General features: G+C 38.9%; 1 protein-coding gene across 1 annotated transcript in view; it reads left to right on the top strand.

Moving 5' to 3' along the window:
* LOC132379570 (inositol polyphosphate-5-phosphatase A) overlaps nucleotides 1-23,978 on the top strand; it is a 480,579-nt gene that overhangs the window by 430,189 nt on the left and 26,412 nt on the right. The window contains exon 12 of the mRNA XM_059947633.1: nucleotides 9,648-9,721. Coding sequence (XP_059803616.1) covers nucleotides 9,648-9,721 — 74 coding nt within the window. The remainder of the gene's footprint in view (nucleotides 1-9,647; nucleotides 9,722-23,978) is intronic.

Below are 23,978 nucleotides of genomic sequence, written 5' to 3'. Positions count from 1 at the left end.
ATTTAATGAGCCATTTGAGATAATCTAATCTTCATGGTCTAGCTATACACAGAGCAGTGTGATCACTAAAAACAAACTGCCCTTCCTCAGGATGAATGTTCCTAGACCAAAATCCCCCCAAAAAAATCTATTGCATCCTTCATCAACCACTAGTCTTGTACCAGGTTGACAGAAATTTAATTCAAGTCAGCTCTTGAAAATAATTATTGTATTTTGAGAGCAGTAATCATTGGTTTGGACATGATTGAATGTGTCCATGCCTATTGACTTTTTCTATGATTTATAGGTTTGTTTAGTCGATATTCCCATCTAAATTGTATAATTAATTATAAGTGTAGCTGTCAAGTCAGAGGATGGAATGCACTGATGAGTATTTGGGTAGATTAAATTTTCCTTTGCCATACAGATGTAGAATTGGGAATTTCACAGGCCTGCTGCTGGATAAAGTTGTTCTTGGTGCCTGCTTATTTAGTCTCTGACTTGCTGCATGCTGAAATGCCATTGATTTTTTGGCTTTATCTGTGAGATGTCTCTCCAGTAACACAGGAATCTATTTAAATTGAACAATCACTGAAAAACTTTCCTGTCAGTAAACTGCTCTGTCACTGTCCTCTTAGTCTCTCCCACACACAGTCTACTAAACCACAATTTTATCCTTGTACCACTTTATTAGATGTACAATAATATACCCTTCTGGAATTTGTTTTGTTTATAAGGATGCGTTTGTAATTAATGGGATTTGATTTTGTTTTTGTAACAGTTTGTTCTAAAGCATCTGCTACTTTTTTGTCGGCAGTGTCTAAATATGTTATTTTCCAAAGCTGTATTCTAAAGTGAATAACCCCCTAAATGCCTGTGTTTTGTTCTCTTGCGTTCAAATCATCTGAGCAATAGAAAGGTTAGAGGTAAATTGTTGGAAGTGTGTGTTTTAGCTTAGTAATAATCCAGTGCCTTTATAACATGTCATTAAAACTCAAACATAGCTTTTTAAAGTTGTGCAATACATTGTGTAGCACAACAAATACATAATTTTGCAGTTTTGACATGATTGTTGACAGCAATGGAGGCAGCACACCAAGTTCAAGTACTCACCTTATCTCCATACCTGCTCATTGCCTCCCTCCGGTGTTCCTCCCCCTATGCTTTCTTCCATGGTCTTCTGTCCTCTCCTATCAGACTCCCCCTTCTCCAGCCCTTTATCTCTATGAATCATAGCGAATTCAAAAACGTTCTCAAAGTGTAAAATGTAAATGCCTTTTATTTTTATCATTGCTAGTATACTAATTTGAGTAGCCTAATCCTATTTCATCAGTTTCCAACAATTTATTACAGTTGGTTAACAATTCGAACAGCAAACTTTTCTAATGTTCTTGAAGAGCTGATCTATCTTTGTAATGCCACACAGATAACAACAATCAATGGGACAGCAGCTATTACTGTTCAGGAAGGCAGGGATCGTGTAAGCACAGGTCAGACAGGGAATGAGGCTTGTTCTGGTGCGTGCAGGTACGCAAAATGTGACTTTTCTCTGGTCAGTCATCAGCCAAATGCAAAGCTGGCTGTTCCTACTAAATAAGTAATCAGAAAGACCAGAAATAAATGACTTCTGACAGATTGCATCAGGCTTGTAGCCAATTGTGCAAAACCTGCATTTGGGGAACTCTATGACTCTAATATTTTCTTAAGGCATATTTATGTTGCCAGTTAGGAGAAGCAGGAATTAATGTTATAAATGTCGCAGGGAAGTTTCTAGAATCTAAATTAAAGGAGGACCAATATAAACAACTGAACTGTGTTAATTCACAAGAACTAAGCAGGCTAATATCATCCAAAAAGGTTTAAGGAGATCCTAGCTTCATCATTCTGTGCTTTTGATTAGTACTGATGCATTTATTAGAACAAACTTAAATAGACAATTCAAGATGTTTTCAATTGATCAAAACTTTCATTTGCAGACCTTACTATCAGGCTATTTCTAAAATGCTAGTCACATTTTCCCTTTCTCCAAACATCATTTAATGTTTGCATCAGCAGTGCCTCTAGTGAATGCTGCTGATGAGTTTGACAAATGTAAGCAGCATCACCTCTTGATCTGGCTCACTGCAGGTTTGGTCTTTGGATACTGAAGAGTAATAGCTGCTGTTCTGCTGACTGTGGTAGTCCAGAATGTGCCAAAGAAGAATTAGCAATTCAAGAACAGCGGAAAAGTTTCTGAATTCCTGTCAAATAACTGTACTGAATCATTTGCTACATTTTGCATTTCCAGTATAACTATTTTCTATTTCCTTTCATTCTTTTTCAAATAATGTGAAGGACAAAGCAAAGAATGAAGAAGCTCAGTGTGAGGGTGGCATGGTAGTGTAGTGGTTAGCACAATGGCTTACAGTACAGGTGACCCAGGTTCAGTTCCCGCCGCTGCCTGTAAGGACTTTGTATGTTCTCCCCATGACGCCGTGTGTTTCCCCCCACAGTCCAAAGATGCACCAGTCGGTAGGTTAATAGGTAAATTGTCCCACGATTAGACTAAGATTAAATCGGGGATTGTGTGGCTCAAAGGGCCAGAAGGGTCTATTCTGTGCTGCATCTCAATGAATAAATACTTAAACATCACTGATCGTTTGTCTCAGATGGTATGAAGGCCATTTTTCATCATTGATCCTCAAGAAACTATCTCCTCACTACTTATTGGGAACCTTAATGAATATAGTCATGCTCCAGCATTTTGTGCATTTTGCTTGGACTTCCAGCACCTGCAAATCTCCTCTTGTTAGTTAGTGCCCTCTTCATACTTAATAGTTAAAATTTTTGATGAATGAGTGACACTAATGTGACGCCTGATGACTTGAATGGGCAGGAGGAACCCTGAGCAGGTGCGCTGCCAAATTTAACTGTTCTTGGTGGCCACTATGGGCATAGAGACCTGACCAAGCTGGCTCTCTGCACGCGAGAGTTGTCTTACCAAACAGAGTGAATGCAAGTGGTTCGGACACCCTGCCTTTCAGACAAAGACATCTAAGAACTGGTCAAGTAGATGTTATTAATTCCCCAAAAATTAAAAGGTATTAAAAAAGTTAAATCACTTCAATGTGAAAACAATTAATTAAAAACATTAGTGTAATAAAGTAAAATATGCCAACATTCACCTGCACTTTCCATTTTAGTTAAGATGGGCCATTCTAATGGCTGGAGTTGGGCTTTTTCTTAGGGTCAGAATAGTTTGTACCCAACAAACTGTAAAAATGCATGCATGGTGCAAAATATGTGAGAATGTGGTGGATTAAGTGAATATTGGGCATCCTGATAAGGGATTATTGGTTGGTGAGTGCTGGGAAACTTGGGAATTAAACTGTCTGTAAGGCAAGAGACAAAACTTGTTAGATATGGAGTCTGAAAATCTTTGTCTTTACCCACATTGGCCAGCAGAGTGAGGTTAATAAACCTCCCAGCACTGCATTCAGGTTCTTCCTCACGTTGACTATGATGACATTTGCTCCCACTGTTTTTGATATCTGGAACCTGATCCCACCAACATTCCGAGAGACCTGTGAATAAATGGGATATTTTCTACTTTGCATCATGTGCTCCTAGGTTTCATGCAGTCAGAATATCTTGGAGTTTCGCTCTTTCACGTTGCACATGACAAAGTCTGTGTTATTTTTCCACTTTAGAAACATAGCACAGTAACAGGTCCTTCCGGTCCAACACAACCGCACCACTCAGTTGCACCCATGTGACCAATTAACCTTCTAACCCGTACATTTTTGGAATGTAGGAGGAAATCCTAGCGGTTACAGGGAGATCATACATTACAGGTCCACAATCCCTTCTCCGAAATCCTTGGGGCCAGCTGCATTTCGGAATTCAGAATTTTTTGGATTTCAGAATCCCTCCTTTTTGGTTACGGGACCCCCAGCAGATACCAAAAAACCACGTATGCTCAAGTCCCTTATTTAACTTGTCCAGTGCGGGTGGGCTTTAGGACCCAGCGGAGCTCCATTCCTATACGCATCCTCCTGAATGCTTTAAATCATCTCTAGATTACTTATTATACCTAATACAATGTAAATGCTATGTAAATAGTTGTTATACTGTATTGTTTAGGGAATAATGACAAGAACAAAAACATTCAATAAAACATAAAAATATGCAGCTTCAAACAAACTGAATCAAACACATGGCAAATGACTTATTGGAAGAAATGCAGAACGTCACCGTCAGTATAAAACTTCAGTAACTTGTCTCTCTGTTTCTTTAAATCATATACAGTGGTAGTTCCGACACCATATTCTTTAGTAAGACGCCGCACAGACACACCACGATCCAGCTTCTGCAATAACTCCACTTTCTGTGTTATTGATAATGATAGATGCTTCCTTCTCTTTTTCTCATTGTTACCCATAGGGGTATCTGCAGCTCTTTTTGACATTTTCACAGTGAAATTAAACACAAAATCAACAGTGAACACAAAATATCAGCGAACAGCAAATGCACGTGTAACCAGTACGAGCGCTGAGCCAAAACTGACAACTGGCGGCCTCTGCTAGTGCTGCCACGTCACACCCGGGTGACGCCATCTGTTGGCGGAAAAACTTTGGTTTTAGGAGCTTTTGGAATTTCAGAATTTTGGATAAGGGGTTGCGGACCTGTACCGAGACTTTAGAGATTATTAGAACCCCGATTGCTGACTCTGTAAAGCATTACGCTACCTGCAGTGCTACTGTACTGCCCTCAAATCGTGACCCAATTGTAGAATGGCATCATTTGTCAGTGCATGTTGCAGCTACACTTCACCACAATTTAAGAGCTACAATCTAGAATGTTACTGGTGCCCTGCTGGTGCTCCTAACCTAATCAAAGCAATGAATAATAACAAAATGGTGACTTTACTGTGCAATGCAACATTGAACTTTGTGTAACAAACACACAAAATACTGGAGGAACTCAGCAGGCCAGACTGCACCTATGGAAAAGAGTAAACAGTCAGCGTTTCGGGCCGAGACCCTACATCAGGTCTGGAAAGGGAGGGGAGCAGTCAGATTAAGAAGGTGGGGCGGGGGAGGGAAGGAAGAAGTAAAAGATGGCAGGTGATAGGTGATGCCAGGAGAGGGGGAGGGGTGAAGTAAAGAGCCAGGAAGTTGATTGGTAAAGGAGATAAAGGCCTGGAAAGGGAGGAGACTGATAGGAGAGGACAGAAGACCGTGGAAGAAAGCAAAGGGGGAGGAGCACTTGAGGGAGGCAATGAGCAGGTGAGAACTTGGTGTGCTGCCTTGATTGCTATCAACAAGCTGAAAACATTCATGTTTGACAATCAGCTTCAATAGCAATTACAGTGCAGGGGTGTTCGTCGCCATCATTTTGGAAGTGGATGTGACAACAATGTAGATTTGAACGTCAAGTAGGATCCCCAGGCTGTAAGTAGTCTGGCACAGCCTCAGCCAGTTACCACAGACTGTAATGAAATTGGAGCCTATGACAGGAATTAAGTTTCTGGCAGGAGCTGAGGTCAATTGCTTTGTTCTTCACGTTACTTAATCTTCTCATCTGGTTATAGATTTTGAATAAAATCTGGTGTGTCATTTTGTTATGGGTTCCACTTGTACATCAGGAGAGGAACTGCGATTGCAGTAATTTTCTCGGGTAAATCAAATAAAAAAAAAACTGCATTTGAAACTACAAGGGAACTTGGAGAGACAGGCTAGCACCAGGAAGAATCTTGCAGGGATTTAGGAATGAGTCCAAGACCAGTTTGTTTTGTTGCTCATTCACATCATGCCAAGCAGTTAATAACCTGAAATTGAGAGGTGCAGCAAAAGGCTTTGAAATCTTCATTACCAGGGACTCAAGGATTGGTCATAGGCATATACTTAGGCTCATATATGTAGCTGGGATGCCTAAGACTTTTGCATAGAACCATACTTGTCAACCTGGAGCAGAAAGCAAGTTTGTAAATCTGGTGGGAGCAAAGGATGTTGGGAATGGCAAGGGTGGAATGTCACATAACGGGTGTGTGATAGGTGGCAGAGAAGGAGTGACAAGGTGATGGGTGCTGTGGGTACAAACACAACCATTGTGGAAACACTTGGCAAGGTAATTTGATTCCAAACAATTGGTTTATTGACCATTACAGAATGTCTCTGATGCTTCCCACTCCCTTCCCCCTTTCCCATCCATGATTCCCCTCTCCCCACCTCCTTCTAATTCTCAGCCCACGATAGAAACCCATATCAGAATCAGGTTCAACATCACTCACTTACGTCATAATTTTTCTTTGCATGTCATCAGTACAGTGCGGTGCATAAAACTGCTGCAGTACTGTGCAAAAGTACTAGGCATCCCAGCTGTATATATGTGTGCCTAAGACTTTTGCACAGAACTGTAGTTAGTGTTAGCAGATGAGAAGTTGCAACAAGAGATGGCCCTTTGCCCTTCACGTTTTCTTGGCCATTCAGTGGAATCAACGCTCATCTGCATCAATGCCACTTTCCTGCAGAGTCCTTGTATCCCCATCACCTTAATATCCAAAAACTGATTGATGTTGAATATACTCACTGAATCAGCCTCCACAGCCTTCTTTGGAAGAAAATTCCAAATATCCACTGTCACTTCTCCAAAATAAATCTTATCATCTTGGTCCTGAAGGGCTGATCCCTTACTTTGGAATGGCAATTTCTGGTTCTGGAGACACCAACCAATGAGTTCCATCTCATTCCTGACTACATATATGTGCCCATGGGGTCTCTAGCTAATAAGCCAGCCCTTTCCTCAACAGGAAAGGTTTCCACAGATACAATGGGTCATGGCAGTGTCTCCTGATGGTCATTGCCATATTTCTAAGCAGCAGATACTGCATCCTCAAGCAGAATGAATCCTTAAACTTTTCCTGCCACTGCTACCTAGGAAGATGAACAATGGCCACCCTCACCAAAGTTCAAAGTAAATTTATTATTAAAGTGCGTCTGTGTTGCCATTTGATACATTTTCTTGCAGGCATTCACAGTAGAACAAAGAAATATAATATAATCAATGAAAAACTACACCAAAAATATGCAAACAACCCACATGCAAAAGAAGACAAACTGCAAATAAAATAAACCAAATAAATAAATACTGAAAACTTGAGTTGTACTGATCTTGAAAGTGAGTCCATAGATTGGTTCAGGATTGAGGTGAGTGATTTATCCACACTGGTTTGGGAGCTCAATGGTTGACGTGTGTTAACTGTACCCAAGGCTCCTGCACATCCGTCCCTATGGCTTGACCCACTGAGTTCTTCAGTAATTTGCTTTCGCTTTGTGAAGAGAGAGACTGAAAAGAGACCCTCTTGTGCTCAAGGGAACATGAAAGTGCTCAACAAGCCACAGGGAGCCATGTAATCAGAGGAAGGACAAGTACTCCACAGACACTAGCTAGGTCCTCCATGGAGACAAACCTTGTGAGGAGGGGGCTCCACTTTCCTCCTCCAGTATGAGACTCTGCAATTTTTCAATTAATATGGAAATAAGATTTGCCCTCACAAAATATGCCCAGGTGAGCTGTAGACCATTGAAAACAGTTGGAGCAAGCTATTTCCGTAACTAGACCAAGGATTAATTTTTGAGTGTTTTATCATCAGTGTAAGTAGCCCTGGAAAAGGAGGACCTGAGAGTTTATTATTTCTCACCTGGGCACTCTCAGCTGAATATCAGTGTTAAAAGGAGAGTGTGGAGAGGGGTCACTGCAGGCACTGGGTGCTATATTTATCCTTATATAACTTTTCCCTCATCGGGGAGTCCCCTTGCATTCAATGAATTGCCTCCCTGCTGTGTTGGGAGGAGAGGCTTTTAGTGTTGGATGGTCGCCATTTTGGGTCAAGTCCCTGAAACAGGACAGACTGCAATATGTACCCAGCCTGATTTTAACCAATCCCACCCCCAAGCATCATTCTTACTGGGATAAAGCTGGGGCAGTAGTCCACCAGCATCTAAATATGTTTGAAATACAGATGTAGAAAGCTACTTTTGTTCAAAGTTAATAAAGCATTTACAATTTTAATAAGGTGATCATTGAATAAAATTATTTGGATGGAGTTCATAAGTCCATGTTTGATAAAGCAGTAAAAATATTTGAACAATGTTGCCATGATGCAAGGCGATCCCTGCCTCGCAGTGAAAGGTGAGAGAACTGGTCATCCTTGCAGGTGGTTCAGGTGACTGCTTTCATACAGATAATTAATGTGTACAAGTAGCTGCTAATTTTGCATTTCAGGAATGATTTATGAGGTGGCATGGGATAGAGGGACATAATCTAATTTAGATCAGAACCTCTGCCACCCATACAATGGTATCTGCACAGCTGTGAGATGAGAGATGATTAATGGGCAGTAACGTAAACATGCTGCAGTCATAAAAGGTGTTATTTTGATGACATACTTGTCAGAATAGGAAATGGCACTTACAAAGAGTGATGGTCAGTAGCAGAACAGATTATTATGAGCTTTCAGTCACTTATTCACTTGCAATCCAGGTTGAGTACAAATATTGATGCAAAGATAATGCTGTTTGTAACAATGTGAATAGCTGTTTGTACAAAAGGCGCTAATAGCTCCATGATCTAACCTTGGGCTTCAGTAAAAGTTACAGAGAATGGATCACAACTCATTTAATGGGAGAATAATGCACAAGAGCTGTATTATGTGTGGAAAATGAATGTCATTACTTTCAGACTCTTGAGATTGTACCAACTTCAGGTAATCACAAACCAAATTGTATGTTATCCTCCAAAATAACATCATAAAAAGTGTGAATAATCCTGCTTTCTCTCTGTGCACGCCACCAGCCCATCAACCACCGCCCACTCCAACCCTCCTCCTGCCCCCAACCACTTTATGCTCTTTCAGTCATGAGTAGGATTGTTTCCATTGCAGCCACAAATATTAATTGACAATTTAAAATTAAAGGTGATTTTTTTTGCCTGATTGTAGGGGTTTGCTGTTAATCAGCAACTAATAGGCTTGGAGGACATTGATGAGGACTCAGAGCTGTCACCAAAACAGCTTTTCATTGTCCACATTTTGATTTCAAATTTCACATTACTTTTAGGTAAGGTTGTTTAAACTAGGTTAAGAAAGGAAAATTAATAATGGAAAAGTAATGAAATATAATTAGAAGTAAAAAAAATTAATAAAATGAATCTCTGAAAAGATTTGTGAGCAGAAGCGCTACTTTTATGATCAAGAACTAACATCCAAAAGTAAATAATTGTAGTGAACGGTCAGTAAAGTATCAACTGGTAAATAATTAGTTTGTTCATTGAATGACTGAGTTACGCATTGATGAGGAAGTGCCTGGGTTTCCTCCACGTCTGTTCTCAGACAGTGTACTGTAATTACTTACTGTACTGTTGGGTAGCAAGGGGGAAGTTAGCCACTTTTATTTTCCGCAGTGCAATTGTGGATTGGGTCTGAACGTGATGTTCGCAGTATTCAAAAAATCTGCCCACTCCAACAAAGTATCTATGTTCAGCTAACTGGACCTCTTCAAGTAGCAAAGAATTTCTTAAGATAATGAAAGGGGATAAATTTGAAAATATTTTTAATAATTCAGTTGCAATGAAATTCTATAATTATAAGCTATTGTGAATTAACATTTTGTTAATCAATTTCTTTTCAGCTTTTAGAATTTGACAGAGAACTGTCTGTATTTAAAGACAAGTTGAGTGAACAAGAGATTGCATTTCCACCCAGGTATCAAATTTATCCTTTCTATATCCTGTTACAAACATTGAACTGAAAGCAATATTCCTGCATGAAATATAAAAAGAGAACCTTGAATATTTAAGGTGTTTAATTTTCTTTACAATGATGTGAAAAGTGGTTCTGTCCTTATCAGCATCCTTCACAAATGTTTTATTGGGATCACAAATGATTAACAGGGCCACTGATCCCAATGAAAATGGAGAGAAAATACTTCTGTTTAGAGTAAGGTTGTGTCTTGACCTTTGACTGTGTATGTCATTGAGTGCTTTATTAAAACTCAGTTGGTTTTTTTAATCTTGCACTTAAGGTAGGGGATCTTAAAAATGTGTTCATGCATGCATTTCAGTAACTATAACTTTTTAATATTAGCGTATCATATATTTCAGATTCTGAAATTAATCTAGTGATAATACAGATCACAAATGGTATATTAAATAAACGACAGAAAACATTTGTATTTTACATTGTATGTATTGATATTGCATATCAGAACATGTTTTCTAGGCCAAACAGCTTGTTTATTTTCACATCTTTCTGTCAAAGAAGACAGGGTGGAAAAGCCTGCCCTTTCTTTGAATATCTGGACATTCTTTGAAGAAAACCAGAGTGGGCACTGAACAATAGCATTAAAGGAAGAAAAGAAAATGGAGACAGGATTGGAGAAGATAAATTGAACAATAACCATAAGACCAAAAGACATGAGTGCAGAATTAGGCCATTCGGACCATCGAGTCTGGTCGACCATTCAATAATGGCTGATTTATTATCCCTCTCAACCCATTCTTCTGCCTTATACCCAATGACTTGGCCTACATGTCCACAAATTCACCACCCTCTGACGAGAGAAATTCCTCCTCATCTCCGTTCTGAAGAGACATCCTTCTGTTCTGAGGCTGTGACTTATGATCCTAGACTTCTACTGTTAGAAACATCCACTCCACTTACAGTCTATCTAGGCTTTCCACATAACAGATAACAGGAAGTTTGTAGACTGAACCAGATTGAAAGAGAGTACTCATCTTTGAAGTGGTATCAGAATTTTTACAGCCATTAAAAAAAAAGCAGATTGTGCTTAACATTTCATCCAAAAGACAGTGACAGAAATTTATTGATGTTGAGGAAGGCCTTTTGCACTCTGTACCACTATAAAATACTCATAGGAATGGATCAGGAGAACCTGGGACCATGACCAGGTTTGCAGAGATTGCCTAAGGACTGAGGTCGGGTCAGAGCCTTAGTAATAGCACATGGAAGCGCCCTCCAGCTTGAGTTTGGATTGAGAGCAGTGTTAGGAAGCAATTATATGGGTGAGATCAGGACCAGAGTCAAGAAGCGATCACAGAGTTGGGTTAGAGCGGGAGTGCATTTAGAAATTTGGAGCCAGAGGTCATGTGCAATCAAAGCATCAGGAGGTCAAATTAGTAGTCAGGTTTAAAGTTTTAATAATGCTACTTGAGTAGTAACAACATTCCCTCTAATTTGTAATGACACATGTATGTGCAAAAATCTTGTGCTGTGCAATTTAATAATGTGTGCACCAAATAATTTCTTCAACAAGAACAGTATAAATAAGCCAGTTCTAAAACCTGCAGACAAGCGGTTGCAAACTCCACTTTGTCAACACCATCTGCAGCAGAAACCAGAAAAGGAAATGTGATTGTGTATGATCACGAAATGTTCTTAACGTGCCGACAAAGTAGAGGGTGGCAACCTTTTGTGTACAGTTTAAATTCCTTTGTGTGCTAGTAGCAAAAGATCTGTGCGTGTGTACACCTTAAAGGGAACATTGAGTAGCATGAGAATGAGTTTATTATAAGAGATTTAAGAAAAGGAAAATATCTTTAAACCGCCAAATAGTAAATAACAAATATTTTGAAGCTTCTGACTCAAAATATTCTTCAAGTATTTCATAATTTGGCCTGTGTTCGTGTGCGCATGTATGTGCATTTGTGAGTGAGTGTGTCTTTTTGAATGTGCACACACTCAAATTGAAGTTGATTTTCTTGTCTATTTTGTATCTGCATTGACTCTCAGTGTACCACACTTCTCTATATACTGCATGGCATATTTTGTTTATCAATTATGTATTGATGCTTTTTGACCTTAATATTGAATCTGCTTTCATCATTCATTCCAACGGGTATTTCAGTACACAATGACCTGCTGCATCTTTTTTTCCTTTGTCATTTCTTTAAATGTATCTCTTTGGTATCTTATCATTCCATCACTGAAAGAAGATTCTCCTTATTAACTCTTTCAAGTTTCCCCTTTACCTTATTTGCTTCTTGGATAAATAACCTATTCTCTGGTCTCTCTAATTAACATGCCTAGAAAGTGGATTGGTTAATGCCTATTTTTATGAAGAAATCACACATAAATGCAACTTAGCTAGCATTTGATGAAATAGTGTCACTGGCAATTCCAGTCAGTCTTCATCTGAATGAATCTGATGGTTTTCTAGCATTGGACACGTACTTGACCTTTCTCTCATTTAACACCAACTTCTGTCCTGACTGACATAAATTAGAACAGTTGGGCAGAGAGATGCTTTTCAGTTGGAGCTTGTTAAATCATTGTACCTATCTAGACATTTTGATTTCATCACACACCATTTTAATGTCATGATAGGTCACCAGCCATCAGCTGAGACAACCAAGACAGCAGAGAATTTCCTCCAACATCCCAAAAACGTACAGGTTGGTAGGTTAATTGTCCCAAGATTAGGCTAGGGTTTAAAATTGAGGAATTGCTGGGCAGCATGGCTTGAAGGGCCGGAAGAGCCCATTCCGTGCTACATCTCAATCAATCAATCAACCTATAAATCAATAGGTAATACCTCATATTCTCTGCTGCAAAATCATCTCTTCTGCTCATAAAACATTAGCAAATGAATCAGTGAATCATTCAGTGAAGCAGCTTGCTACAATTGTTTGCAGTGGTGTGGAAGCACATATCTTGTAAGGATATGAAATCTACTTGTTCAAGCTAGATAGAATCAGGATACTCATAATAGGAGGAGTGGTCAGGGTCTTCCTGACAGTAGCTTCGTGTCACCTCATACCAGCCTTGATACATCACTTCACATTTATTTTACTGGTGGCTGTAAGTATGAAGTATAGCACTCTTCTCAGACTGGGACACAAGTTGTTCAAAATGTTAGTGAACTTAGTATAATCCTATTTTAGGTCTGTTTCTCACTGTGAACCACCATAATATGGTTTCAGGTGTTTTTTTGGCCAGATTCACTTCTTTTTATGAATGAAAGTAAATATGTGCCAACACGATGTGAAGTACTTCCTTAGATCACCAAACTGAGGGATATTTCAGTTTCTCATTTTTAATTCTTTGTACCATTTAAGAAAAGCTCTTTTTCACCCTCTGAAAAGCATGAAAGGCATATCTTGGGTCCAGAATTTATTATCGTATTTTAACAACGCTAAGATTCAACATAATCAGTTTAATTTTTCAATGAGATCCCCCTTCATTCTTCTAAACTCCAGTGAGTACAGGCCCAGAGCTTTCAAACACTTTTCATGTGTTAACCCTTTTATTGCTGGGATCATTCTCATGAGCCTCTTGGACCTTCTCCAAGATCAGCACATCCTTTTTAGACAAGGGGCCCAAACTGCTGACAATACTCCAAGTGCAGTCTGACCAATGCCTTAGAAAACCTCAGCATAGCGTCCTGTCTATACCGTTGGTACTGTTAACATTTCCAAGTTTTGTGTCATCTGCCCATGATAAAGTCACTTATTCACAGTACTTAAAAAAGAACAGTGATGTTTTTTGAGATTCAGTCAGGAAATAAGACAATATTCTTAACCTTACTGATTGAATTAGAAAAGCACTGCACTGCACAAAACACTGCAGCTTCCACTCCCTTATAATGGCCCAAAGCACTGCACAGCTATCAAACTACCTTTGAACTGATATGACTGTCATCCATTAAGGTCTGAGACTGAAATGAGATACCTGACCAAGAACCCTTGATTTAGTATTGCTGATGGAGGATTATTCTTGATGGGACTTCAGAAAATTTGTCAGCTACCTTTGGATAGTATCCAGAAATATGTTACATGAGTTCGAAAAGGAAGGAGAGAGACAGAGAGAGAGAGAGAGAGAGAGAGAGAGAGAGAGAGAGAGAGAGAGAGAGAGAGAATGTATATATATAGGGGTGCTGTTCAATGATTATTCTGAAAGGCTAAACCCCTGGCACTGCAGCAGCCTTTTGATACTGAATGAAAGTCAGGCTTGATCCCATTGTTTCTAACCCAGATGTAAGAATACTTGAGGCCCTCCGTTGGTCGGGGTCGACCATGGATTTTGTACCTCAGCTGTCTGTGTGATAAGCAAGCCAGTGTGCTAGCCAGGGCAGTACAATATGGAGAGCGAGTTGTTGCCCATGTAGCTCCGTGCAGCCGATGCATCCAAATGAATGGCAGAGATCGATTCATTTTGGCGCCAGTGGTGTTGCAGGCGTTGCCAGTCAGAGGTGAACTCAGCAAAGGACTAACTTAGCGAATCCAGCTCCAGATTTTTCCTCGGGGTTTACTCCTGAAGCCTTCCCAATAGCTAATATAGTCACAAGCTAGTGGAGGTTTAAGATCAGAGATTTTCTTCTCTTAGATGAGCTGCCAGCCATGGCTGAAGAGCCCCATCTGCCCAAAGCAAATGGTTTTGAAGGCACCAGTAGCCTGCCTTTGCCCCTTTTCAGGTCAATAGAAATGGTTCCACCAGGCTTATTAACCTGATGCAGGCCAGAACTATTTGAGACGCATAACACTGGGAGCATTGTACAGGTAGTGGGAGCTATGACGTTCTTAAGGAAAGAATAAGGCTATTATGATTTCTGCATCCAAAGTGTGGCAGAAATATGGAACTTCCACAAACAGCATATAGCGTTTAATGTGAGTTTTGAGATTGATAGATGGCCTACTCCTGCCCCTATATTCCACGACCATTAGATATAGGAGCAGAATTAGACCATTTGGCCCATTGAGTCTCCTCTGTTATTTCATCATGGCTGATCCAAATTTCCTCTCAGTCCCAGTCTCCTGCCTTCCTCCCATATCCCTTCATGCCCTGACCATTCAGGAATCTATCAACCTCTGTCTTCAATATATATAAAGGCTTAGCCTCCACAACTGCCTGAGGCAAAGAATTCCACAGATTCACCACTCTCTGGCTAAAAAAAATCCGTCCTCATCTCTGTTCTAAAAGGATGCCCCTCTATTCTGAGGCTGTGTCCTCTGGTTTTAGACTGTCCCACCATAGGAAACATTCCTATGACTAATATTATTTTAATCTCATATTAATGTGACATCTGAAATTTGAAAAAATGTAGCTTCTATTGTCTTAAAAATTCAACAAGTGTGATTTACTTTAGATCAGCAAAATGGAACCTCACAAAAGACACTGCATTATGTGTGAATGCCTCTATTCCATGTGCAAACACCAATCTATTCGGCTTCAACCTTAAAGAATAAGTTTGGTAATAAATAATTCTTATGTCAGAAAAGGAATCAATTACTCAGGGTCCCAATTACATATGAGGAAACCATTCAACTGTAAAATAATTTCAATATTGACTTTTTATAATGAAAATAAAGCATTTGACACTGAATTAAGCAATTGGATTTACAAACCAAGTATTAACATAAATCAAATCATATAAAAACATAACAAATTTTGAGTACTTCACCCTGAATTCTTTAAATATTTTTATTTTTTTAATTAACTCATTGGATTTGTTTGAAAGAATATTTAATTTGTTTGACTGAGTTCACTTAAGTACATTTGAGTTTATCAAGTTCAGTTCATTCCTAATCTGTCACATGAGTGTATAATAATGAAGAGGTTATTGAATAGAATCAAAACTGGGACACACACAATCTGTTTAAATGTGTCCAGTTCTTCAGAACAAATTACAATAAAATAAAAATTAGAAACAAAATAAAAGTTGTTTTTTTTTAATTAGTGATTTTCACTTGTCAGGCAGTATTGCAAAGTGTTTTATGAGTTTATTATTTAATATGTTCTTCAGTGGAGAAACATATAGCACAAGCTTTGTTGTTTATTCCCATTTGAAGAATAAGATGTACAATTAGTTTATCTTTGATCCAGCTTGTTCCCATCCATCACAGAACACAAACACTGCATTTTTTTTTCTCTTTTGGAAGTTTCATTTCTGACCCATCCTCACAGACCTGCAGAGTTTCTCGGATGTCTGCTAACTTGCCAAGGCGAACATCAAGCTAGTATCAACTTAGTCTTAAACACCAAACGGTGAAGGGACAACAGTATATCATTCCTTACTTCCATTGCTGCTGTCTAGACTTGGCAAACACCCCGATGTGGGAAAGGAGCCATTCATTTAATCACTACGGCTGTGACTACAAAGTATTCCCTGCTGGGCACGTTAGCGGTTTTAAACATAATCAATGCCTAATGGCTTCATAAATAATACAACTGAGACTCTTAACAAATTATCATTTAATTTTATGAACTGTATAAGACTAACTCTTCATTACCTAATGTTTAATGTCAATTCTGGCTCTTTCTCTTCTCTTTAGATAGTTTACCATCATGCAAGTCAGTGCATTTGTACAAGTATTACAACCAATTGCACAAAATCATGCAACCATTGTACAATCTATATTGAATATTGACTAAAACTAAAAGAAATGATACCATTATTCTATATTCTTTTAAAATAAATGATTAATCTGGAATCTTGATGTTGTTTTGGTGCACTCAGTTATTCCAATCAGTATTTTATCATTGAAACTAATGAACAACATCTAGAAGATGCCATCACATTTGACAGTCAACACTAGGGCTATATATTACAGTTGCTTTTAATGTTTAAGATTGTGTATGCCCCTAACAACAAGTACAAATTTTGTTTTAAAAGCAGTACAGAAATAAATTGTACTTAGCTTAAAAGTTGTGTACATTGTCATTAACACTTCCCTAATGATGGAGGATATTTCACCAGGAACAAATTTGGAAGAAGTTTCTTTTTGAATATGAGTTTATCATAACAAGAGCTTTGAAATACTTAGTGAGAACACAGCATTATATCATTTCCATGTCACGCCTCCCTGACTCCAGAATGAATGCTAACATGGGAAAGCCAAATTCAGCACAAATGTGTGCAATGTTCAGTCTTGTCACAACTGACCTGATGGATGACTTCTTGAATGTAAGCAATATGAATTTACAGCTTCTATCATATACTTTAAATCACAGCACAAGGTACGGGAATGTAACTTTCACTGATTTAACAAACTAATGTGCAAAAATCCATTAATTATATTTTGAATAAAACAAAAATCAAGGGTCCATTGACCAGGTCACTAAAGCTCATCCATTTTACAATACTTTATGCATCGTAGAATTTATTAAAGGGCTATGCAGGTCAAGGCTTAAGATTAAAACATTGTATTTTGAAACAATTCTAAAACATTAGTGGAATGAGTAGCAGCAAGTTAAAGATTTGAAGTGGCAATTTCTGAGAGCAGGGTTAATGATTTCATCAATGTAGAGTGTAAAGGCATTGTAGGATGCATATGAAATGCAGAGCTGAAGAAGTCTGCAGTGGTTGAATAGAAAAAACCCACAAAATACATTTAAAGATTGAGCCTTTCAAAGGTACCTTAGCAGAGGTAAGGAAATTCATGAAGATTGGTAAAGATAGGTGACTTTAGAAGAAAGCTCTGTTTATGATAGGATATTGGCCACAGGGCAGTTGGTGGAATTAAATGAACCTCAAGTGATGAAATCGTGGATAAAGATTTGGTGCCATAAGTTTTGAGTCTGAGGTAAGTGTTGTTGCTGATTCAGAATCACAGGAGGTAGATTTGCTAATGGAATTACTATAGCCAAAAGCCAATTTTTTGTTTGAGTTCCTCTCTGTGCCTTGTGGTACATTGGACAGCAACCTTGTCATTTCTTTAGCATTTGTCTGTTTTTTATGATGCCAAGTTGAAGCTCAATGCTCAACCCAGCACGGATGCAAAGAGCTGACCAGATTTGAACCCAGGACCACTCGCCTGAAGTCCAGTGTAGATGCCAATACACCACCAGATGGCTCAAGACCAATGTAGCACAATTGAATGGCATGTTGCAATTTTGTACCTGTTGTCTCTATTTAGAATTCTGAGTCACATTTATTAAAGGCACATTAGGGAAGGACATGGACATTAAAATCTTGCTCCTGATTTTGATTCCATTGATTTCAGCAGAACTAAATTTCTGAAAGAGCATTGACTACCAGATACTGCCTCATGCATTTTGAGCCTATAACCAAGGGTATTCTTTTTTGAAGATTCTGAAAATATTTCGGCTCAAACACAGAAACTGGATTTTGCAAGGAAGTACCAATTAATAAATCTGTCACAGACTTTGTAAGAAGACAACTTCTGTGGTCCAAATGGTGGAAGAAGTGGCAATCCTGAAATTAAACTAAGTTCCAAAAGTGAGATGGAATTGTCTTGTGGATAAATGAAACTTGTGGTGAGGCAATCATTATAAGCTTTAGAATCACAGGTTAGAGAGTAGGCCTTGCATAATTTTTGCACAGAAAATACAGTGGAAAACACTGGATTATAGGTTTGAGTCCACCTCAAAGTGGAAAGGGATCAGTGGAGAGATGGATTTTACTCTAAGGCAAGGGTTCCCAACATGGGGTCAGCATTGCTTAATGGTATTGGTCCATGACATAAAAAGGTTGGCAACCCCTGCTGTAGCAAGGCCCAGGATGGGGTGAAGTGTCAAAGTGTTAGTCACAAAAATTGAGATCGAAGGGCATCAGGCATTTTTACTATTACCCACTGGGGTTGAGAGCTGGATCCCATTTGTGAGTAGGGGGAATAAATGGGTCTGTGTTCAGTTTCTGTCTGTTATCCACATTTCAGTGGGTGCCAGTACAATACCCCCCAGGACCATGTACTGTAATAAGTTTTTGAGGCACTTTTTCAAAGACCTTGTGAAAGTCTTAGTACACCAAATTGACATTTCAGTTCTGCTAATTGCAACCTCAAAAACTCCAAATATCTGTCACATATGATTTCCCTTTCATAAATCCATGCTGAATCTGCTAAATAGCATCTTATTGTCCAGGTTTATGATTACCACTGCATCATAATGGATTCTATGCTTTCCCTGCCACAGATGTCTGGCTAATTGTCTATTGTTCCTTGTATTTTATCTTATTCCTTTGCCCATTTACTATGTTTAGGTTGAGATATCTGTCCTAAAATGCATGGACTTATGGAAATAACAAATAATATCTCCACATCTGTGTCCTTCAGAATCTTAGGATGCAGGTCATCTGTTCCTGGTGATTAATCACCTTTTAACATCATTAATTTTTTCTCAACATTTTCTTTAACTGATACTATTTTCTTTTGATTTCCTCATTTACTTTTGCAGCCATAATTTTATGCTATTTCCAGCAGTTTTCCTGTGTTAGCATCCATGAAGACGATGGTTCAATGGTTCCATTTAATATCAGAAAATGTATACAGCATACAACCTGAAATTCTTACTCTTCACAGACATACACGAGACAGAAGAAAAACCCCAAAGAATGAATGACAGAATACGTTAGAACCCCAAAACCCCTTCTCCCCTTCCCACTCAAGCAACAGCAAAGCATCACCTGCCCCACCACCTGCCAGGCAAGCAATAGCAAAGCCCCCACTTACAACTCACTTCTTTAAATTCTTCTGCCATTGCCTCCCCCCACCCCGATGTTAAGTCTCCTAGCAGTGATCTCTTGACCACTTCCTGACATAACCCATAATGCAATTCTTGCCTGCTGACCAGGCCCAGAGTCACACAACAGAACTTTGTCAGGATGAATCACGTCTGTGATTCATGCCAAAAGAGTGCTGGAGGATACGCCTAACTTGGCCTGGGAACTCACTGAGAGCTTTGTTTAAAATTTCATTCCCTGACCTGACACTTTAGTCTGAAAGTAAGTATTGGTCACATTAAGCACAGACTTGACAGCTCCAGCTATTAGCAATAGAAGAGGTGCATCTTTTAATTCAGGAATATTAGTACACCACCAATAAATGAGCAGAAAGCAGTTATGAATGAAGACTTCTTGAAGAAGGGCAAACATGTAAGTAATTGATACACTATCAAGCAATTCATTAATTACAGTATTGACTCTAGAAGGTTGTAAAGTGACATTGTTTAAAAGTGATTTTTTTTCCATTGTACACGCCCTTTAGTGAAGTTTGCATTCTGATAAATGTGCAGGAATACTAATCTAGAGAAATTAATCAGCTTGCAGGAGTGACCTGCACATGTTTTTCATTGTATTAGGTTGCCATGTAATCTGCAGGGATACACAAGATCTGCACATATAACAGAGCATCCCAGGCCAGTTTACATTGTGGTTAATGAAGTCTTGTTCACGACTTATCATCTGCAATCTAGCCCTTTACTTTTGAGCAAATTTGATGGGATATAGTTATTGGTCAGTGAGATAATTAAATATTGTTAATTATAAGTCCAAATTTATTTAGCATTTTTATTAAGTAGAAATCAGTTTGATAATAACAGATGTGGAACATTAAATTTAGCCTTTCCAGGCTTTTTTAAAAGGAATGCTTTCAGCTTCTGTCGACAGAAGAGATCAAGAATATATTGTAGTAAACCTACCTGGGTAATTTTGATCTGATATGCAGTGGAGTGATTTAAGTATTATTTGCTCTACTTGTCCTTTGCTACTGCAGCCTGATTGACCCCATTTTCTTCAAAAACCTTTAACCCCATTGTTAGCTTGGTCACCATGGTGTTATTGTAACATTTGCAAGTAGCAGCTGTTTAACACGTAGTATTTTAACTGTAATGTTTGCAGTTCTGTGTTTACCATACTGATTAATTTTTCAAATGAGCTGCAGAACATCACTTTATTTATTCTGCAAGAAAGCTGCCAGTGGACATGTTTGAAGCTTAATGCAAAACCAGAAAAACAAAGTCATTTTTTTTAAAAAAAGTAAGAAGTCAGATTAACATGGAGAACAATTAATTTGCATTTTAAAAATTCCAGTATTCATCTCAAAGGCCCTTTATATCAGCTAATAAGCTCTTTCAGGTGCAATGTCTATTTTAAATGATACTTCTTCTATTTTGGTAATTTCACAACAAAATTAGGAATCTGGCTAACTGTTTCAAATAATATTATTGGTCTTTACAATGCAATAATTATTTTTGGAAATGTGTAATACCTTAAAGTGATTGTACCCATTCACAAGGAGGTGTTATGTTTGAATGGATTCACACATTGATTTTAGCTTTGTAGCTAAGCGGTTTCTAATTCAATATAACACTAATGTTGTGCAAGCAGGTTTATTTGTACTGAAACTTCGGATCACAGTGGGAGATCTGAAATTAAGTTTAAAAAAAGGATTTACATAAAAAATCATTCTTGATTCCTTGCACTAAATAGATGTGTATATCAGTGCTTTATAGATGTGTTATTAGCAGAATATAATTCCACTGCAGCACACAAAAAATGCTGGAGGAACTCAGCAGGTCAGTCAGCATCTATGGAGAAGAATAAACCACTGACATTTTGGGCCAAGACCCTCCTGGAAGCACCCCCTAGTATTTTGTGTGCTTGTTACTCTGGATTTTTAGCGTTTGCAGAATCTCTTGTGTTTAATATCCCAGTGCAATCATAGGGCCCACGTAAGCCAATTGCCTGACACATGCTCCTGTTTCATGTGTTTTTATGTTCTTCTCAATGTATTATGATTATCTCTGCTGATAATTCCATTATCTTTGGTGATTGCAATGAAGTTTATTATTGATCTTTGACCCACTTACCCATGCTTTGTGATTGTGTACAGTAATTGAGTTTGTTGCAGGAGGATAAGGGCAATTATTTATTATTTATTCAGATACGGGGCTCTACTGGCCCTTTTGTGCCGCACCACACAGCAACCCTCGATTTAACCATAGCCTAACCATGGGACAATTTCCAATCACCAATTAACTTACCAACTGGTATGTCTTTGGAGTGTGGGAGGAAACCGGGGTACCTGGATGAAACCCACGCGGTTGTCAGGGAAACATACAAACTCCTTACAGGTAGCAGCGGGATCCTCTCTGTATCCTCAATATCTTCAGTTCTGAGCCTCCACTTGGCCCTGGGTGAGTAGTGTATTCAGCAAGAGGGGACAGTTAGCAAATTATCCCAAAGATCATTTGCCGTAGGTGAGTGGCATGTTCTTTTTTCTGCGGGGGGGGGGAGCAATGAAATAAGCAACCCTCGAATCAAAGCAAGAGCTGAGACCCCTGTCAGAAATATGCCAGGGTGTGAGCACTAGTCTGTAGCTAGAGGCTTGAGAAACAGAGGCCTAAGATTGCTATTCACAATAATAAAGATGTTGTCCAAGGAAAGGGGATTAGGACCCATACAGCTTGGCACCAGTGTCGTTGCAGAGTAATGTGTGGTTAAGTGCCTTGCTCAAGGACACACACGCAGCCTCAGCCAAGACTTGAACTAGCGACCTTCAGATCACTAGACAAATGCCTTAACCACTTGGTCACGTGCCAACACAAAGAAAAGGGCACTGTGCAGATGAAGATAACCGTATCTGAGAGTAGAGCAAAAATTCCACCTTTTTCCAAACATTTTAGTGCCTGGACGAAAACTCGTCTGCCAACTTTCCAGCAGAGATTTTGTCAGCAGTAGAATCACTTGTCCAGAATAGAAACGATTTCTCTCCCCATTTTTTATTCAGCTGAAGCAACACCATCTGAAGGGCCAGCTCTCAAATGGCGCTCTTCACCAAGATCTTTCATATCGCTCTTGTAGCCTTACTACAAACTGTACAGGAACTCCAGTTTCCTGCCTAAGATACCTAAGATACAGGTATTCAGTTTTGATAATTAACTAGCCACTGTAAATTGTCTCTACTATATTGGTGAATGATAGAATTTAGGAGGAGTTCATGGCAATGTGGAGAGCATCATAATGGGAATAAGAACTTGATGGCTTGCACCAACTCAGAAAGCCAAAGGGCGTATTTTTATTGCACTCTATAACATCCTAAGTAGCAAAGCAACAATATGCAAAGTGGCATAGACCTTACTCAACCAGAGTTTTTTCATGGGTTGATGCACACTACACACTGCCCCCATTCCTGGCCATACACCAGTCTTTGGCTCGATTGGAATCATCACCATCATGTAGGATTTGCAGTGCAGAACACTAATTGAAAGTAAGGAACTGTGGTGTTTAGGAAATTTCCTGGGCTCCACCTGTTTTGGTGAGAGAATGGGGTTGAGGCTCATATCTGATCTTTATAGATTCTAGGAGAGGAGAACTTTTACATCGGGGCTCACCTCACCTCTCCCCAGTAAACCACAGAAATATATGGTGACCACTGAAATGGATCTTTTCAATGAATGCAGAAATTTCTATGAGTAAAGTTCACATGTAGGCATTTAACACATTCGTGCTACCGTGCTTTTTACATCTCCTCTAGGAAATGCAATTATCTTAACAAAACAAAATTAAAACTGCATGGAAATGTGGTTAAGTGGTCTTTAGCTTTTGTTTGTGATTTTTGCCAACCAAAGTGTAGTGAAAAGTGAGTAACATTCAGAATATGTTATAAAGTCCAGGAGGAGTGAAGCAAGAATTCCAACCATCTTGGAGATCTGGCTCAACACTTGCCAATTTACAAGTCTGTGCAAGCCAAGAATTGTTTCAGATTGAGGCATTTGCCATGAACTGTAAGGCCAGAACACTCCTTTGCTCAGCTAGATATTAACGTTTCTCTGGTCCTTCATTCAATCTAACCACTGCCCTATAGCCAGTAGTTGTATCTCTTTAAATATTATAAGACTCCTTTTGAAGAATGCATCTTACAAGCCATCACTTCTGAAGGGAGAAAGTGGTGAATGTGAATGAGCTGTCGATGAAGAAGAAGTCATTATGGAGTCCCTTGTCCTCTTTTGTTGGAGCAAGAAAAAATTATCTTTGTCCCCTTTTCTCCTTGTGGTTGAATTCCTGCTTAAAAAGGTGCTCAGGAGGTGGGTGAATGGAGGAAATACTCGGGTAATTTTAACAACAAAGGAAAAAGTAAAGCTGCTCTCCATATAATAAAAATAAAATGATAAATAACAAAACATGCTGATCTCTTTGCAAAATGCTCAAAAGGTCAAGTTAGACATCAGTATCTTTTGACGTATTACTTTAGCTATATAAAAGATT

This window comes from Hypanus sabinus, chromosome 22 (genome assembly GCF_030144855.1).
Source record: "Hypanus sabinus isolate sHypSab1 chromosome 22, sHypSab1.hap1, whole genome shotgun sequence".
Lineage (NCBI taxonomy): Eukaryota > Metazoa > Chordata > Chondrichthyes > Myliobatiformes > Dasyatidae > Hypanus > Hypanus sabinus.
Note: the sequence above shows the minus strand (reverse complement) of the source record. Positions and strands in the feature narration are given on the sequence as shown.